The sequence below is a fragment of the Monodelphis domestica genome, chromosome 7, assembly GCF_027887165.1.
Source record: "Monodelphis domestica isolate mMonDom1 chromosome 7, mMonDom1.pri, whole genome shotgun sequence".
In the NCBI taxonomy this organism is placed as follows: domain Eukaryota; kingdom Metazoa; phylum Chordata; class Mammalia; order Didelphimorphia; family Didelphidae; genus Monodelphis; species Monodelphis domestica.
Genome location: NC_077233.1, coordinates 165882835 through 165903391, shown reverse-complemented (window position 1 = coordinate 165903391; position 20557 = coordinate 165882835). Strand labels below are relative to the sequence as shown.

Here is a 20557-nt window from a genome sequence, read left to right as displayed (position 1 = left end):
TATGTTATGTGATCACAGGTCTTGCAAAAGAAGCAACAGGATACCAAGAAGCTGGCATCACTCTCTGCCCAAAATGAGAAACATGCCTCCGAACTTGAACAGAATGTAGATCATATGAAATATCAACAAGCACAGCTACAAAAGAGACTTAGGGAAGAAAATGAAAAAAAGAAGCAACTCGATGCAGAGATTAAGCGGGATCAACAAAAAATCAAGGTAAGAAAGTATCATTTATCTTTGATAATGCTATTAGTGCATTCTTTTCTAAACATGATAGTACTTTTCACTGATAAGCGGGAAGTTCTTTCTAGACCAGAATTTGGCGTGAGCAGCTCATAAAACCATCTACGGTGAGATGTTGCTATTTTCATTGGTGAGGAAATAATGACAACTAATGAAATCATTTTTCTTTTTCAACTAAAGAAGAAATTTTACACGTTTTGGGTTCTGCTTATTTCAATTTTTTATATTATTTGCTAGAAAAAGTTCTGTTGTGTTCACTTTCCATTGTCCTTCTACCATCTTTCTTCAGTTACCATATAATCCTATAGCCATTATTCTTTTTATTATGAAATAATTTATAAGAATAAAGAGGAAAATGATCAAGTAATTTTCTTAAACTCATGCAGTAAGTTGGTAGTAGATCCAGAAATACAATTCAGATCTTCTGAGCTTATGTAAAGAATTCAAATTTTTAAAAATAAAAATAAATTCATATAAGAAGCAATTTCCCATTGTAATGTTATTTTGTCTGTATTTTCAGAGACTATAAATGACTTTATGAGGGTTGTACCTATATTCTCTCCCTTGAGATTGCTACCTAAGGATGTTTATAAGAGTCATAGTTGCTTTATAAGAGTCATAGTTGTTTTCTAGGATTAGGAATCTATCCCAGAAATCTCTAATTCTCTTTTTATAATTCACTATTATGAATTTAAGAAATAAAACTTTTTTATCATCACCTTTGCTATAACACTGTGGCATCAGCCTCTTATGGAAATCTGAATTAGCCAGTAGATTTGGAAGACATGAGAGTATAATTAGAAAGCTAGCTCTTGTAACTTCACACTTACAGGGAAGGCCTATTGGACCACATGGATAACTCAGCTTCCCAGATATCTCATTCTTTGAACTGAAATTCTTTCTCTTGGCTAGGGCTAATTTAACTATATTGTACTCTAAACAAACAAGACTCATCTCTAACTATGCAGCTGGAGCAATTAAAACTATGACTGGTCCTGAATCCTCCCCCAAAACACTTGTTGCCATTCTGTATCTGGATGTCCTGATTCTGGCAGCTCATCTTTCTTTTCCTTCTTTGTCCTTGCACAGCAGGTCACAAGTCTATTTTTCCTTGGATATTTATTAATAAGGGAAAGTATTTCTGTAGATATCCCAGTGATGCAGCTTAAGAAATCAAATGTGAATATAAAAGGATTCTAGGACACACTTAATAATCTTAAAGTTCCTCGTTTCAGCTTCCAAGCCAACATCATTTGGCCCATTGTGCTTTACGCAGGTCTCAGAGCTCTTGCTCCTTTTTGAACCAGGAAGAGGGTGGTATCTTTCTGCCCTTCCATTGATACCTTCCCCCACCCCTGCCATCACCACCAAACACAGCTTAATTCATTCATCCGGGTCGCAATCCCAAGGCTCATTTTCCCTCAGTTAATCAGGAGACTTCTTGGTCAGTGGAATGCTCGTGGTGCCCTTAATCACTACTAAATAACTGCCTACTTATTTCCTTTTGAATGCAGGCTAATTTGGCAACCATTATGAATCCTCCTGGGAATGCATGACCTGACCCATGATACACTAGTCTAGGTACAGATAGTACATAATGCCCTGGGTCAGGGGTGAGGGGAAATGAGGGTGGGGGTGGGGGAGACCATAAAGACATCATTACCTTAAAAGGCACAAAGATTCTTCATTTTCTTCTTCTCAATGCAACCCTGTTTTTAATAACTGTCATATAGCCAGGCCTCTTCTGAGACCCATTATGGAGGAAAAGAATATAGCTGGTCATGATAATCCTTTTCTTACTCTGCCCAGTGTCTTTATAGGGGGAGTAACCATGAGTCTTTGGAAGAATAAAACACAGCAACTTCAGGAGAAGATTGCAGATCTATATTGTACATGCAGCAAAATTCAGTATAAAGGCAAAGTCTGTCTCAGACTCTATTCAAGACAGATTTATTTTATAATCAATTTTACCTATGTTATGTGGCCCAGTATATTGGATCTCAAGGATAATCACTGTTATGGTCAGACACCAGTGTTTGTTTTCATTCTTGACAAACTCCTAGGCTAAACAATTTCATATTTTGTATTTAATTTATAAATGCATTTCATAATATTAGTAATTATATGGACCCCAGTGATTTGGAATTTGTGGCTGTATTGGAGCTAATGGAAGTCTATGTTAATGAATGTACCACAAATAATCATGTTAATTTATATTTATAATAGTACTTGATGATTTTAGGCTATTTTATATAAATCATCTTCTTTGACTTTTACAGCAACCCCAAGATAGTGAATTATCCAATTTTGCCAAATGAGAAACCTAAACCCAGAGAGATCAAGTAAATCATGAATGACATAAATAATATCCTATGTTGTATTTTCAGAACTATAGAAATGAATGGTGGGGGGGATATCATATTCCCAGATTTTGCCTATAAATGGAGATACTTTCTATAAGCAATGAAAAATTTTCTTTGTTTTTTAAAAATGTGCTATAGTAATATTCACTTGGTTTGCTCTATTTTCATCTATAACATTTCTTTGGCTGTCTTTGATTATGAGGATATTTGGGACAAAGAAGAAAAGAAAGGATAAAAGAAAATAGTAGTGAGAGAAACAAGATCTAATGAAGTAGACTGATGATGACAGTAAATAAAAAGAGGACAAAAGATGAAATAGAAGAGGGAGAGAAGTAAGGATAAAAAGGAAGAGTAGGAGTTAGAATCTGCAGATGAGAAGTGGTCCAATGTGCCCAAGTGGTGGTGGAAGTATGGCTGGGGGCAGCTATAGCATTGTCAGGAATTGGAAGAACAGTCAGCAGCATCTTCTACCTTATTCCACCTCTATGTTAGGGTAGTTGCTTTCTCGGAGCATCCAGAAATTGCCTGAGTTTGGGATTAAGAAGGGAAGAGAGGTAGGAGATAAGAACCAAAGTACAACAGCTCATAAAGACCAAAGGAAAAGTGACTTTGGGGATAAGAAAAGATACTGGAGAAATTATTGAAGGTACTTATCAGTGTCATATACCATACTGCTGGCTATGGTTCTGCTTTATAATTGCATCTTTCGGTCTTCTAAAATAATCGACATACCTTACCAAAAACTAAGAAATACTTAAAAAATTTGATTTGTTTTAATAATCAAATGAAGTATTCAAAGAAATAAAAAATGTATTTTCTTATTCTCTTTTTATATAGGAGCTTCAGTTAAAGACAGAGCAACAAGAAAAATTTCTTAAAATGAAATCCGAGGAGTTTGATGCATTTAGGAGAAGAAAGCAGAAGATTCCATTTGGAACTATAGACCAGCTCCAGGTATGTCCATTATATTAAACTTTATCTGATTGCTTGGTTTTTTTTTTTTGGTTGTTGTTTATCTTGCCAATTATTTGAAGATACTATTAAGTAGAGGTGAAAATTATGTTCAGATTTAAATTTAAAATCCTAGGCTGTTTATTTTCACTTAGACTGCAAAATTTTTCATTTCCCCTGAAACTTTTAGGATATCTAAAATACAATTTTAATACTTAGGAAAATGCTCATTCCACTTCTGGAGAGAAATGTTTATTTGAATGCTTTTAATATATAAATGGGAGAACCCATGCTCATATAAATGCATGTTATAATCACTGAAATAAACATAATTTTATTTGTTTCAGTGCAAAGATCTGTGCACATTAAAATTAGAGCTCTATATTTCCAATGTGTTCAGCCAAGATTATATACTCTGCATGCCTTTGTATTAATTTTTTATGCATGACAAAAGACTTCAAAGGTATTTCTTACTGAAAATTAAACTATTTTCAAATTTTAAAAACATCTGTTCAAGTTTAAGTCCACAAGGGCATTTACAAAATGATCTTTTTCCAAAAAGAAATTGTTATACTTAAAATAAAAACCTAGGATATTTAAAATGGCAAGAGTTTATATATTCAAGCTTTCTGAATGGACTTTAAACATATAACATTCTATGATGTTTTTGTCTTTTATTCCTAGAATTTACATATTATCTGCACAAAAGTAGGCATTTGATAAAAACGTACTCAGATAATCTTTTAATTAGTTCATTTCATAGTTGTAAATACTCTCCAGGGTAGCCCCAGTGCCTAGAAGTCCATCAAAGAAGCTTCTGCCTTCCCATGCCACTACTGCATAGGAAGGATGAAGGGCAGTGTGGTGGCCCTCTTTGCAAATTTTACTTGAGGAACCTGAGATTTAAACTTGGATTACTGATGTAATGCTAAAACATTTCTTACAGTTTGCACTAGCTATGTTGGAAATGCCAGGTATTTATTTACAAATATGTTTTATTGATAGCTTTTATCTTTATATTGCAGTCATTTCTGGGATAAAAAACCAACAACCCTCCCTCTCTAGACTGTCCTCTTGCTTATAACAAAGAAAAATAGTTAAGCAAATATACCTGACATACTAGCAGGATCTGATAGTTTGTATGACTTCGACCCTGGTAAATACCTTTGCTGCCACAGGGAAGGAAATGTTTTATTATCTGATCTTCTAGGACCATCATTGGTTTTTTGTTTACTCATAACTGACTTCCTTAGAGTGATCTTTTCATTTATGGTGTTGTTTATTCATTTCCATATAGTGTTCCTTTGGTTGTGTTAATTTATTTTGCTTCATCATTTCACACACATATTGGGGTAGTTAGGTGGGTGATGCAATGGATAGAGAGAGAGTACCAGGCATGGGTTAGGAAGACCTGAGTTCAGATCTGGCCTTAAGACCCTGGGCAAGTCGTTTAACCTCTTGTTTGCCTCAGTTTCCTTACTTACAAAATGGGAATAATAATAGCATCTGCCTCCCAGAATTGTTGTGAAGATCAAATGAGATAATATTTGTAAAGTTCTTAGTATAGGGCTTGGCACATAGTAGGCACTTTATAAATGTTAGCAATTACTTTTATCACTGTATTATTATAATCAATTAATTCATATACCAGAGTTTTTTTCAGCCATATCTCATTTTTCTCCAGTTCTTTGCTACTTCAGGAATGTTTAAAATGCCATATTGTTTTTAAAAAATTTTGTAAAGTAAAAAGCTCATAATTATTCTAAATTATAATTTGACCACATACAAATGAAACATTAAAATAAGGCTTAAAGAATGCAGAATGTTTTGATGATGGTATAGCAAAGCCCCTTGGTAACATTTTATTTGAACATTGTAAATAAAACATATAAAGTATTTACTAGAAATGTAAACTTTTGGGGTTTGTATTTATGGTACTACCAATATTTCTGAGAAAAACCATATAAGCGGAAAATATGAATAAGAATGTTCCTGAAATATCACTGTAAAGTGATGGAGAGATATTTTTCAACTAAGATCTGCACTTATGCCAGTGGCAGGAAAATTAACAAGTTAACAAATCAATTAAACAAAATTAACAAGTCAGTCTTTCCCTCACATTCAAATTAGATAATATCTCAATTCATACTTTTAGCAAAGAGACCCTAACCCTAGCAGTGGGAAGGACATCATCATATCAGGGCTTGGGTGAAATTTAACTCTTGTGTAGTCTGAAACAGTTGAGAAATTGTTTCTGGCTAGTAGTATCTGGGAGAATTCCAATTCTGGTGCCTAATTTGCTAAGGATGTGTAATCACTGAAGGAAATTGTTTTTACCAAGTAAGACATAAATCAAGTTTTGACGTCAATTCCTACTTCTTACTAGAAAACCTATTAACCACAAGATATCAGAGAAAAGATTTTTTTAAAAGAAAAGGAAATAACAAATGTTAAATAAAAAATATTTGCCACAAATAACTTATACTTATGATGCTACAGTATTTTAAGATTTTGATTATGAATTTGACAAGACCATTTCCATATATGAGAACAGAATTCTCCTTAAAACTAAATATTAAGCACTACTTGTTTTATAAATTTTATAATAAACTTAACACAGTAATTCCAATTACTGTGCTGTTTGCTATCTTGCTCTCACCTAAAGTCTTTCAAAATTTTCTTTTAAAATATTGTAGTCATAGAAATTGTTTTCCTGGTCACTTCATTCTGTATCACTTCATATAAATCTTCCCAAGTTGTTCTGAATCATTCAACTAGTCAACATTTATTAAACACCTTTATGTGCCAGGCACTGTACTAAGTGCTAGGGATATAAATAAAAAAAGAAGAGTACTTATTCTCAAGAAGCTTAATTGGGGAAGATGTCACATGAAAGGAAGCTGAAAAGCAGGCGGGAGGGAAGGGTATCTCACACATGATAGATGGGTGGCACAATGGAAATGTCCAAAGACAAGAGTGTAGCAGGCTGGAAATGGATCTGCTATGCTTTTGTCATTCCCCATGGCACATAATAATCTCTTGTATTCAGATACTAGATCTGCTTAGCCATTCCTCAATTTGCTACAACATAAAGTGTTGCTATAAATATTTTTGTGCATATAGTTCTTTTCCTTTTTTTAATCTCTTTGTGATATAAATAAACTTAGTGGAATTGTAGTTTGGACAAAGGAAGTATAACCAGTTTATAGTTTAGTGACTTTGGGAGTATAGTTCCAAAATGACTAGACCAGGTCACAGTTTCACTAGTAGTGCATTTGTATGTCTCTCCTTTCAAAGTTTCACCAACAATTGTCATTTTCCTTGTCATCTTTGCAATTCTGTTAGGGATAACATGAATTCTGAGTTATTTTAATTTTCATTTCTATTGTTAATGATTTGGAGCAGTTTTTCACATTTTCATATTTTATAAAGCTATGAATCTTTGATATTCATATCCATTCTTCTTTTGAGAGCTGCCTGTTCATATACTTTGATTGTTTATGTATTAGAGAATGGCTTTTGTTCTTATATATTTTAATCAATTGCTTATATGTTTTGGGATATCAGATCTTTATCAGAAAAGTGATGCAAAGATTTTTTTCCATTTATGTTTCCCTTCTAATTTTCATTGCACTGACTTTGTACAAGAGCTTGTCAGTTTTATGTAATAAAAATTATTCATTTTATTAACCTCATTTAATAAGAACTCTTCCCTCATTTGTAGTTGTGAAAGAAATTTATTCATTTAATATTCATTTAATATCATAGGCCCTGGCAGGATTCTTGGACCACATCTGTCATGGTACAATATGCCAGGACATCTATATGTTACCTTTAAACTCTAACCTATCTGATCAGCCAACCTTCTTTCTAGTACATCTTTTTGACAATAACTTTTACTATTTTTCTTGCATATAAAGTTTCATTAGGAATAGGCTGTATTCTATTTACACCCACCATATATCTCTCCATTACCTTTTGAATAATCCTCACTTTTGATTATTTGGAGATGATGAAATTCCATGATTCATAGCCATAGAACATCCCTGGAATTAGCATTAATTTTTTGTTGTTTTAAAGAGCAGTTTTGTGTTTCAGTATTATTATCAAGATGATAATCAGAAGATTTCATCTTTCATCTTTCAAGGAATCTTGTATGGTCTTAAGAGAATATCTGTTTGGATGAAGCTTTTTAAGACTCCATTTTGCTCTGCTGAGTTAATTCTTGTTTAGTCAACCACAAAGGGATGACTTTTTCTATACTCGGACAAGCTAGCCCTCAGCTTGGTCATTGTAGTAGAGACCAGTCTGTAAAGCTCCCTAGCATAAAGACTTGTCAGAATTTGCTTCTCCTCCTGTAGCAGTCCACACCTAGCTATGGACAAGGGAAACAGAATGTACAGAGTGGCTTAGAAGAGAGCATGCTCAGTCTTGCGCATGGCTAGTAAAGCCTGTTGACCCTTGATCCCAGCTTCCCCCAGGTTAGGCGTGAAATCAGGTTTCTTTGTGATCACCTGGCCTGAGACAAACCACACCTTTACCTTGTCGTAATTTACAAGTGACCAATGATAATACGCTTGCACTCATCCCTATGTATTGTACACATTTGCATCACAAAGGTAATAAATAGGAGCTCCACAGAAGGCCAGGCCTCTCTTTGCCGCATCACCTTTCACCTAACTCTATCTGTCCTCTCTCTATCTGTTCTTATTATCTTTCCAATCCTTATGCCGGAGTGGTCTGGATTTAGAGAATTCACTCCTCTCAAAGAATCTCTATACTCCTATATCCACACATTGTTTACTTAGGACTACTTAGTGGTATCACGTCCTCCTGATAACTAAGCGGTCCGGGGGCTTTTACTGTGGAGCTCCATTGTTAAATATTACGCGTGTGTCTGCTCGCTTCTTGTCCATCTCCTCAACTGTGATCCTTCCCCAAGGGTAGCTTTCTGTCTTTCCTATTTGTGGGGAGGCTGCGGGCCAGCTTTCCTGCTTTACCTCCTCTGGCAGGGATAGCTCCTCACTACAACATTCTTCTTGCTGGATTAAACCAAACAACATAGGTACATTACTTGGCTTTCTCTTTATCATCTGCTTTCATTTCCTTTCTGCCCTAACTAAATTATCATATGTCACATTTAAGTATATACCAGATAAAATTTCATTAAAATTTCAGTGCCTTCAACTTGTAATTACCCTTATCATCTAATTCTAACATAGCTCCTTGGGTGTTCTGATGTTATTTATCATGAACATCCAACTCAGTCAAATTATGTTAGAGAATACTTCTGGCAGACTGGATGCATTTTAGCATTGATTACAGAGGATGTTATCCTGTTACTTCATTAAATAAGCCTTATTGATTATGCCAGTAGAATGGTCAAAAAGCCAGATGATATGCAAACTTAATGGTCTAAGCCTAAAAACTATGTCAGAAGCTCAGATACCCAAGCTTTTTGATAGACTTTCATAGTATGAAACTTTTCTTTAAGAAGAATTTGGTTAGTTCTCAATTTTGTATTGACCGTAAGTTCTTTGTTAGGATATATGACATTATTTTAGGCGAGTGCTCATGTGTAAATGTATTTTGTTTCACTTTGTGAAACTGGGCTGAATTGGCGAATGGCCCATAATATTTTGCATGTCCAACTCTTAAAGCAGAAAAGAACTTTCAAGGTCATCTTGAAAAGAAAACTGATCAAAAGTGACTTCAGGGTTACACAGTCAGTGGCAGAGCCTGCCTAGAACCATGGTTGATTTTTACCTGGAAATCATGTTGCATCTGTGTGTCTATGTGTGCTTCAAGAGCAATCATCTGCAAACATCAGGGTTGTTTTAGATTTGTTTTTTGGGTTTTTTTTTTAGTAGCTTGTTGGCTTTCCCAGCGGCTGGAATACCCTCTGGGCAATATACACCTCAGATTCTTTACTCTGCTTAGATTAATAAAATGTATTGAACAAGAATGAATATATTAGTAGCACTGACAATTCTATCAGTGAAGAGGGAGAAATCAAACAATGTAACATCTGTTTTAACTGACATGAATAACTGTTATCATGGGCAAGCCTTAATATCTTAGTGAACTCAACACATCTAGATTTGCTTAACAGGTAGCAGAATCTAATTATACTGACAGTGTCCATTTTTTAAAGCTGATCAATTTTTGAAAGTTTATTGATGCCTTTTGCTTTGATTGACCCTACATTTACTTTTATACTTTCACTAAGGGCTCCCTTATTAGAAAGAAAACAAGTTAAGCAAAACCAGTTGTTAATGGCAAACATGTTTAACATAGGATGATGCACCACTGTGTATTTGTGGTCTCCTGTTGAATGCCAACTCTGAAGTAAGAGAACCTGGGTTCAAAACCTGACTTTGATTTCCCATTTGACTTTGGGCAAGTCAGTTAATCATTCTAGGCCTCTGTTTTCTCATCTGTAAAATGAGATTGGATCGGATGACTTTTAAGGTTCTTTCCAGTTTTACATGTATGGTCCTGTGAACTTTGGGTACTACAGTTAATCAGTTGGTGATCTTTCAGTGTTATTTTTATTTATATTATAGACATTATTGTCTTGGTTCTGCTTGATTCCTTCTGTATCACTTTTTATAAGTCTTCTCATGCTTCTCTGAATTCCTCACATTTGTCATTTCCTACAACATATTATTCTGTTATATTTATATCCCATAGTTTGTTCAACCATTCCCTCAGGAATATCTAAAATTCTGCTTTGGTGTATATGAAATGTTTTTGCCTTTTACTTCCTTGGGTATATGCCCAATGGTGGGTTTTCTAGGTCAATGAATATGCATAATTAAATAAATCTCTTCTCATAATTACAGATTGTTTTATAAATTGGTTGGAACAGTTCACAGCATCAGAATTATATTGGTGTGCCTATCAATTGTTTTTTTAGGCCAGATATACCTGTAGCCGGCAAGTTTCTTTGTCCAGATGCAGCAAGAGGCTCTCCTTCCCCTTGAAAAACCCAGGAAACTCATCAGGCCTTAGGGTGGGGACCCTTAGAAGTCCAAGGGAGAGGCAAAAACCAAAGCAGCATGGCAACCAGAGACCAGAACGGTCCCAGAACTCTCCAAGATCCTTAGAACTCTATCTTAAGAGACCATAGAGGGTCTTGAAGATCCATTGCTCTAAGCTTCAAAGATCCAAGTTGGCCTAACCCTGAAAAGGTAAAAGGTCCAGTTTTAGAACTAAGGAGACCAGAGACCAGACCAAGTTGGGCTAAACATCTCACCTAAAAGCACAGAGGGCAGAGGCTGGCTTTGGCACAGAACCCAATTCAGAAACTTAAAGCTGGTCAGATTAATAAATCAGAAAAAAACTTTGACCTGTATCAAAAATTAATATAGATCTAGAGAACTCCCAAAAGAAGCAGTGGGTCATTCCAAATCTGTTACAAGTAGTTACTCAAAGGAAAAAAAAACATGTATTTTCCATACAAGGACTATGTGAATAAATATTCAGAAGAAATATATGAAAAAGTGAAATGAGAACTGGAATGAAAAAAATAGAATAGCTTAGGAGAAAAAGTTGTGAATCCTAACCAACTAAATGTACTCCTTGTAAATCAGAAATCAGTGAACTCAGAAGACAATAAATATGAAGAAAAAAATTAAAAATATTTTAAAAATAGGGGGCAGGAAGCTAAGTGGCTTGGTGGATTGAGAGCCAGGCCCCAGAGACAGGAGGTCCTGGGTTCAAATCTGAGCAAGTCATTTAACCCCCATTGCCTAGCCCTTACCACTCTTAAGAAGCCTTGGAACCAATATACAGTAATGATTCCAAGACAGAAAGTAAGGGTTATATATATATATAATGAAAAAACAGATCAAGGTGAGAGAATTTAAGAAACTATTAAGTTCCTTTTTTTAACCATGATTAAGTAAAACTGAATTCTGTATTTGTCAAAATATTGAAATGATACACACCAACAAAAATTGCTATATTAGAACTCAGAGGGAAAATTGAAGATAGAGTCCACTGATCACATCGTGAAAGGAACTTTGCAGTTCCAGAAATGGGATTGTCCTAATCCAGAGCTCCCACTTCAATATGACAAGCAGCTAGAAAGAAACAATATGGCAAGCAGCTAGAAACTTTCAAGTACCAAGGAGCAGCAATCAGGATGATAGCTTATATTACTACAAATAAGAGGACAATTTGGAATATAGTATTGCAAAAGGAAAGCGAGAGAAGCTTATAACCCAAGAATAACTTACCTTGAAAAGCTGAGTATGATTTTATAGAGGGAAAATGGATCTTTAATGTAATGGAGGACTGTCAAATGTTTTTGATGAAATGCCCAGAGCTGACTAGGAACTCTGAAATACAATCACAAGAGACCAGAGAAACTTAGAAAAGAAAACTTTACTTGAGCTCTTGGATAGAACTGTATGGTGATATAGTTATGTATTCTTTCTCTTCCATTTTAATGGGGAAAGAGAAGCAAGTTTTGCTTGAGAACTTTTATGTCTTCAAAGAATCTTAAAGGGAACTAATAAACAAAACCAAACAAAAACCAGAGGTCTTGCGGGGAGGGGGTGATTGGTTCTGAGAATCTGAAGAGGGGGGATAAAAGGAGATAGTAAAAGAATACAGTAGCATAGAAAGGAGAAAGAAGGGGGAGTAGAACCTGTTGTTTCTCATATTTGGGATATATGAGAAGAGTATACAAGTATGAAAGAAAAGAGGGAGAAATAAGCATTAGAAGAACTCCTTATATAAAATGGACAAAGTAGAGTTAAATACCTAGTTCAAAGTAGAAACTCATTAAATTCAATGGAGAAACAAGGATGGGGCAAGGGGAGAAACAGAGAGAAAATAGTCATAAGTCAAACAAACTGGTCCTGAAGGGGAGATTAAAAATTGAGGGGGGGAAGGGGAGGGACTATATAAAAGAGTGTCTATGACCTGGAGAACTGTGGACAAAAATGTGGTATTATGAATGTAATGGAATATTATAGCATCATAAAAAATGGTGAGATTATTGCAGGGAATCTTGAGCAATAGGAAATGATGCCAAGTCAAATGAATAGAACCAGGAGAATAATTTATGCAAGGATAAATGCACTGTTTAAAAAGAACTTGGAAAAATTTAACTCTCATCAGTGCAATGACCAGTCATCTCCAGATGACATAAAATATTCTGACAGAGGTGATGGATAGAGACCAATACTTTTGGACATGGCTACTGCATGCATTTGTTTTGCTTGACTATACTTTACTGTTATAAGGGTTTTTTTTCCATTTTTTTAAACCCTTACCTTCTGTTTTATAATCAATACTCTGTATTGGTTCCAACGGCAGAAGTATGGAAAGGGATAGACAATGGGAGGTGTCCATGATCTGACAGTTATTAGGAAGTGTCTGTGGTCAGATTTGAACCCAGAACCTCTCCCATCTCTAGCCCTAGCTCTCAATCCACTGACCCATCTAGTTGTCCTGATTCTCTTGGTTTTAAATAGGGGAGAAAGTTGAGTGGAAGAAAGATAGTTGGTAATAGTTATCAGGAAAACAAAATGCCTTTGAAACATTTTAAAAATGCAGACAGGAAACGAAGTTCTGAAGGAAACAAGAGAAGCAGGGTGGTACTTTTGAAAGTAACATGTGAAATTGGCACATACATTTGTAAAATGCAGTAATCTCTAGGAGGCAACCAACACAAATTGAAAAATATGTAATGCCAAATTAACCACATTTCTTTTGATAATACATGGGATGCCATAGACAACAGTATATTTTGATTTCCATAAACATCCTATGATCCTTAGAGAGACAATGATGAAATTTGAGCTAGATGATAATACTGGTAGTTGGAGAATCGGCTGGTTGAATAACTGTTTTTAAGAGAGTGCTATCGCAGTGCCATCTAAAGTAATTCCTTTAGCAGAGCATTGTTTGCCCCATTTCCACCAAGTCCTCTAGAGGTTTTGACTTAAAGCACTTATCAACCACAACACTGTAGCAGTAGAAACAAAAAATGCTTTCCTCTTTTGCCTGAGCTTCATCCCTTAGGATACCTATTTGCTAGAGCCTCAAGTAGTGACCCTCAGTAAAACTTGCTAACCCTGTTCAGCTATAGTTGAGCTGACTTGTCCTCTGTGCTGCATAGAGAGAGTGCCTGCAGATCGCCTTCAGCTCAGATGACTGCATTCTGCACTGTAGGGATATGATCCACACTGGTGACAGCTACTATTTGTTAAATTCAGTTCCCAGGAAATCTAAAACTTGAACGTGATATTAAGAGTATACTGAAGGTTTTAGTCCTATTAGTACAATTATACTTGCTGATTTGTCAAAGACATTTAAGAAATTCTTGGCCACAAACCTTTGGAGGAAGTTTAACTGACCATTGGTAGTGTCATCTTCCAGGACCCCTGGTACTCTTCATGAAAAAAAAGAATGTTGAACTCCAGCTATGCCATGACTATACAGCAATTCCCATGTGTAGCTAATATCCCACACCAAAAAACTTAAAGCTTAGTTCTAAATCATTTGTGGCATGCCTTGATTTTTGTCAAGCTCTACACTCTAGGGTTCTGTCCCTGCTCCAAGACTATTGCCAAACTGGAAAAATCATTCAAGCAATATGAGTGTGAGTACTTTGAATTACTCTGTCATCTTTTAGTAATTCTTGAATATTATCTTCCACGGCATGCAAAAAGGAAGACTGGGGGAGGTGGGGTTGTGTAACCTTACATCTCATTTGCATTATCATCTATAGACAAAATGCAACATCTAGTTATTAGGAACACTCGTTGGTGTGATTCTGCAAGCACTAATTGTACACAAAGTTGGAAAAGCACAAATTCAGAGCTGGAATTTTTGGAATACATACTAGACTCTGAGAGCTTAAAGTGAAACTCTAGAGGTGATCCTGGACCTCAATAGCCTAGACCTTCATTATAGCCTTATCTCTCCCTCTTAGGGAGGGCACTATCAAACTGTGCTGGTGGACACTGGCTAAAACTGGCCATTTCTCTGCCCTCAGTTGTTAAAGAGGCAGTAGAGCTCTTCTAGCTTCATGGCTTATTTAGTCATCATACCTCCAGCTTGGGGTGGGGTCATAGTTTTCAATTCCTTGTCAACAAGCACTTAAGCACCAACTATGTATCAGGCACTGCTAGCTAGCCGAAGGATTCAAAGAAAGGCAAATAACGGCCGGTGCTTTCAAGTTGCTCTTCATTCAGTGGGGAAAACATCCAAAAAAACCCAAGTACAAACAAGGTATATTTGGGGAAATGAAGGTAATGGAAGGCACTAGCATTAATTATGATGGGGAAAGACTTTTTGCCAGAAGGTAAGACTTTAGTTAAGACTTAAAGGAATAGAACCTTTTTCTGCACTATCAGGCACCCTTCACTCCCTCACCTACCCACCCCAACTCCAACTGATAGCCAAATATAGAGGGAACCAATCCTCCATTAGAAGAGTGCATTCACTGCTTCATTCATCACCACTAGGATAATGGATTCATCTTATTAAATTTGTTATTATTTTAATAATTATAAAATAAGTTTGTCACTGACTTTTCTTTAAATAATTCCATTAATGCTCATTCAGAACATACCACTTATTCAAACTTTTCATTTATTGCCACAACTTCTTATTCAGTTGCTACTTGAAAGACTGGGGGGGGGGGGCGCAGCTGGGTGGCTCAGTGGATTTAGAGCCAGGCCTAGAGATGGGTCTTGGGTTCAAATCTGGCCTCAGACACTTCCCAGCTGTGTGACCCTGGGCAAGTCACTTAACCTTCCCCCCCATTGCCTAGCCCATACCATTCTTCTGCCTTGGAGCCAATAAGATGGAAGGTAAGAGTTTTAAAAAAAAGACAGATGGGACCTGATTGAGCACTCAGAGACCATTGGAAGGCTATAGGTTGTGTATGAATACACCACTAGACCCTCAAAGATCCCTAAAGACTAGTAACTGGTTTGGGCTGCTAATCAAACTGCCTTGCCAGCTTAATCCTTCTGGAATTTAGAAGACCAAGGCACTAGTTCTTTCCTATTCAAGCAGTAATATTGGCTACCTTTCACCTGAGACTCCCTGACACTGTGCAAGTGCCCTTGGTCTTCTCTTGATTACTATGATTAAGAAAGGTTATTTGGTCTTATTTTAAAGGGCTATGAAGATCTTGGTCTCTACATTGCATGGCCCTCTCTAGGAAGGACTGATGGCCAAGGGGAGGAGAGGAGTTCATGGTCAAAAAAGCATTGGATGCCAGCATCAGTGACAGGGCAACTCCAATACTTTGGATTAGAAAAGTTAATATGGTTTCCTCCCAGGTCTCAACTCCCATTATTATACTTTCTCTCTGGCACTCCCACAGTTCCCCTGGGGCATAATGGGATATAAGGAAAAGTTCTCGGAGGAAGGAGTATGGGATTGGGGTCTCTTTGCTGCAGTTGCAGAAGATAAACATAGGCACCATCAGTCAGAGGTTACACATACAGTAGTAATTGCCCATAAACTATGGAATTGAAGGAATACAAACAAACCTACATTCTGGCAGTGATCGATTTATATGTTTATTGCTTTTCTTACAACCAGATTCCTTGCTTCGAGTTCCATTTGCTGTTCCTTAGATTTATCTTCCTTGACATTCAGTCCCTTTTATTATTTCTTCTGGATTATGGAACTTCGGGTGATCATCCAGCCTCTAGGATACCACCTTTCATTTATGCTGCCAACCTTACACTTGGCACCTTAGCCAAGGATTCAACAATTTAATGTTTCACATACATATTCCTACTGTTGGAATTTCTTGATTCAGGAGGGAAGCTCAATTTTTTGTTTCTCCAAAACCGAGTTTTTGTTTTTATGGCACTCTTATGTTTTAACCTATTTAAATGTAAAGGATGTTATTTTGTAATGAGTTGCTTTTATTAATAATGAAAATGAGAAAATAATAGCATTTTCTAGGAACTAACTTTATATAAAATTGCTACCCTTTGACTTTAAGACTAATTTATCTTAATGCCAGTTTTGAAAAATAGATCCTTATTCCTTTTAAAAAGAGGTTTCTTCCATCCTAAATGTGTTACATGGAGCTACCACTTAATAATTCCATAAAAAATTCTGTTAGAGTGACACAATTTTTAAAATTCAGATTAATTATTATTCAGATATATTATATATTATTTGGATATAATTAATATTCAGAATTTATGCTACTTCACAGATTCTCATTTACCCTTGTTGCAGAATATTACATAGATTGGGGGCAGCTGCGTGGCTCAGTGGATTGAGAGCCAGGCCTAGAGACAGGGGTTGAACTTGGGTTTAAATCTGACCTCAGATACTTCCCAACTGTGTGACCCTGGGCAAGTCACTTAACCCCCATTGCCTAGCCCTTACCACTCTTCTGCCTTAGAACCAATATAGTATTGATTCTAAGATGGAAGTAAATTAAAAAAAAATATTACACAGGGTGAAAGTTCAAAGAAATGACATGTCTCTGGATTTTTAATGCAGAAACTGGATGAACAAAAGAAGTGGTTAGATGAAGAAGTAGAAAGGGTTCTTCATCAACATCAAGAATTAGCGGAGCTGGAAGAAGACTTAAAGCAAAGAGAGGCCATTGTTTCCAAGAAGGAAGCATTGTTACAAGAGAAGAGCCATTTGGAAAACAAGAAGTTGAGATCTAGTCAGGTACCCCGTTTAATATGAAACCTAGCTTTGGTTTTGAGAGTTGTTCTCTTAGAAGTGGGTCATTGCACTATAAAGAAGTGAAAGGAATAAAAATTTCATGTCTAGTTCTCAATTTATTTTTGCCATTTATTAAATAGCAAATGGCCTAGTTTTTCAAGACTAAAATTTTATAGGATAACTTGTAAAATATTTAATTTTCTGTTAGGTTAGTGGTTTGGCTATTCAGTTTTCATGAAGGAAAAAACACCCCCAGAAGTTTCATAGTGAGCATTGGTTGTTGGCTAGAAGACAGTTGAAAATATAGCACAAGAATAATTACTGTCGTCATCTATTACGACTCTCCTATCATTCTGTTTCTAAATTGGTTTTTCATGGAAACCTACCATATGAGAGAGGTCTTCTGTAAAGGTTTTCATTTTGCAATTAATAAAATGTAGAGGATATTTTTACAAACTTTTGTTTAAGGCCCACAATTTGAAGTAGTTAATAGGAATGCTTTTATAAATAGCTGTAACTCACCTTGATTTCATCTAATGCCTATATAAAATGGAAACACAACTTTCAGATTTAGTTTTTTAAACATTTTTATTAATACTTTATATATGTTTTGAATTAATAACTTTTTGAGGGTTGGGATGGGTTATGTCTTTTAGGCTTTAAACAAAGATAGTTTGAAAATATCAACTCGCCTGAACTTGTTGGAACAAGAGTTGGCCAATAAAAGTGTGCAGCTCCAGAGCACTCCAGCTGAGGAGCAAATAAAGATTTCAGAAGAAGTCCAGGCTCTTCAGAAAGAAAAAGATCAGCTACAAAGAAGAAGAAATAGTGTCGATGAAAAACTTAAAAATGGTAGAGTGTTATCCCCTGAAGTAAGTCAATATTCACTGGAACTGGAACTGCTGTACTAATGCGTAACTTGAATAATTCCTCAGTCTCTGTCAGGTAAACATAAAATCCAGTAAATTTAAAAATTCTTTGGAATCCAAACTGTAACAAATTCATCAAGTGAAATCAATTTAATACAGTAAAGCATGATTGTACACATATTACATATTGTGGAGTCCTCACTCTTAGAGCTTTATGGACATAGCTCTTGGCTAGCATTAGAATAATAGGGCTAAATGCGTTCTTCTCAGGCAAACCTGTTCTTATTGTTCTTTACTAAGACCAGCCATTTATACATATTCAAATCATAAATTTTAGGTATGTCTTTTATGGATTTTTCTTTCTTAAATATTTTAACCATATAAATTATTAACTAGCTTATCAGCTTCCAAATTTCCAAGCAGCTTGTGTCTTCTTAAAAGTTTTAACTCAGTTGATAAATACACCTATGACTTTCTTTACCAAAAAACCAAAAGTGGTTTCTTGAAGCAGAAATTTCCCTATAAATACTCCATGTCCATTTCCAGTCATATTTGAAAGACACAAGGTAAGAGAGCCAAGAGAAGTTGAACAATTTGGAACAATGAATCAAGGGGAAGGGAGGCTTTTAGAGTTTATTATGAAGGATTTTTGGAAGCAAAGAGAAGTTAGGGTTTTATCTACAGTATAGAAAAAGACATGCCAAAATGAAATTATTTTATGGTAATTAAGACTAGCTTTATTGGTGGCCATGTGGAAACAGATTGATTGAGAAGTAGCTTCTGAAATATTTCCAGTCCACAGCAATCTTACTTTTACCATATAACTTGGGTTTTTGTGCAGAATTGGGGAACATTCAAATTAGAGCACTATGCTATTGTAGATGGAAAAGCATAAAAAAGAGCAGAATTAAATAAGCATTTAATAAATATCTGCATGCCCAAAACCATATCAGGCCTATCAGGCCTATCAAAGAAATAAATTATAAAACATAGTCCTGCCCCTTAAAAAACTTTTAAATCTACCAAAAAAAAAAAGTCTTACATTATGGATGACAGAGAATTATAAATCATGCTAAAGGATGCATAGCAAGGTAATGATTATAGGGCAAGATTTGTCAAGAAAACCTTTTGAACATACATTGAGCCAAAAAACAGGTAAAAGGCTTGACTTTATAGAAAAGGGTCTGCACACAGTTTAGATAGAGGAAAAAAATGTAAAGTATGTTCACATTCCAAAAATTAGTATTAAAATATTTATGCATAGCATATGGCATTAGCAAAAGTGGCACGATGAGCAATGTGGAAACAGAATCAACTATTGGAAGACCTTGAATACAAGGCTGAGGATTTGATTGACAATCTGTGGGTAAGGTTCAAAATAGAAATGATGTTGGGAGGGCAGGGGGCAGCAGGCAGTGGTATGCAGTGAAGATGAGCTACATCATTTTCTTGATATGAGTCCCTAATCTCTTTATTCTCAGTTAACAGAATTATGCTTTGCTTTATGCAGTTTTAAAGGGGATGATGCTTGCAACCCATCCTTTTCTAAAGATGATAGCACTGCCATTTAGACTGGCCAGTTGATAATTCATGTACTGTAAATGAAAACCTGGGATGTGGAACTCTATCATGATACAAGGCCATCACCACCACCAGTATGCCTAGATGTAGATTGTTTTATAATTTGGACAACTCATTTAACTAGTTCAGAGCATACTTTTTTCCAAAATAAATTTACTGGTTGGATTGCTTCATGTATAGGATAAAATTCTAGCTAGCTCTAACAATCTGGACATTGACAAATAAGCCCCTTAAGTTCAGGTATTTGAACTTAATGTAGATAAAGCACGTGAAGTCAGCTTTTAACTTCTCTAAGGTGTATCCATCTCTCTGGTGTTTTTCCATCTGTTCATTGAGGCTCTTCTCTGGGTCAGGGTGTATTCAAGAACTATACACATTTTAAAACTGAACTGATAGAGCTTTACTACATTATTATTCACACACTGGAGCTATTTTATGGATTCACAGGGCAGGGTGGGCCACTGTTACTCCAAGGCCTATTTTTGTGGCTTGGATTTGGAGCCTGGTCTTGGGTAAACTGTTTCACCTTTTGGGGCCTCATTTGTAAGATGGGGAATCGTCATCATTATCCAACTTCCAGCTTTACCGGATTGTTTAAAAGTGCCACAGCAGTATGCGTATGGTTGAGTTGTTATATAAATCCAAGTAAAACAATGAGGGGGTAGGTATTTCCTCAACAAAATAACATGCATTAAAAATACAAGTGATTTTTGTATTATCACCACTAGGATAGATCCACATCATGTTTCATACTATGACTGAGGAACTTAGGTGACTACATCAAAAAATTAGCCCTTTTTCATGAACTTTTAAGTTCATCAGAGAATAGTATATTGTTCCCTATGGAATAATTATTCATATCCCTATGCTTTTTAT

General features: G+C 35.7%; 1 protein-coding gene across 6 annotated transcripts in view; it reads left to right on the top strand.

Moving 5' to 3' along the window:
• KIF27 (kinesin family member 27) overlaps window positions 1-20557 on the top strand; it is a 141793-nt gene that overhangs the window by 65158 nt on the left and 56078 nt on the right. For all 6 annotated transcript variants that reach the window (XR_008913590.1, XM_007498905.3, XM_007498906.3 and 3 more), the window contains exons 11-14: window positions 19-216; window positions 3444-3560; window positions 17058-17234; window positions 17888-18103. Coding sequence is in view for 5 of the 6 variants with exons in the window: in XM_007498905.3 (XP_007498967.2) it covers window positions 19-216; window positions 3444-3560; window positions 17058-17234; window positions 17888-18103 (708 nt within the window). In the remaining variant the exon portion in view is untranslated. The remainder of the gene's footprint in view (window positions 1-18; window positions 217-3443; window positions 3561-17057; window positions 17235-17887; window positions 18104-20557) is intronic.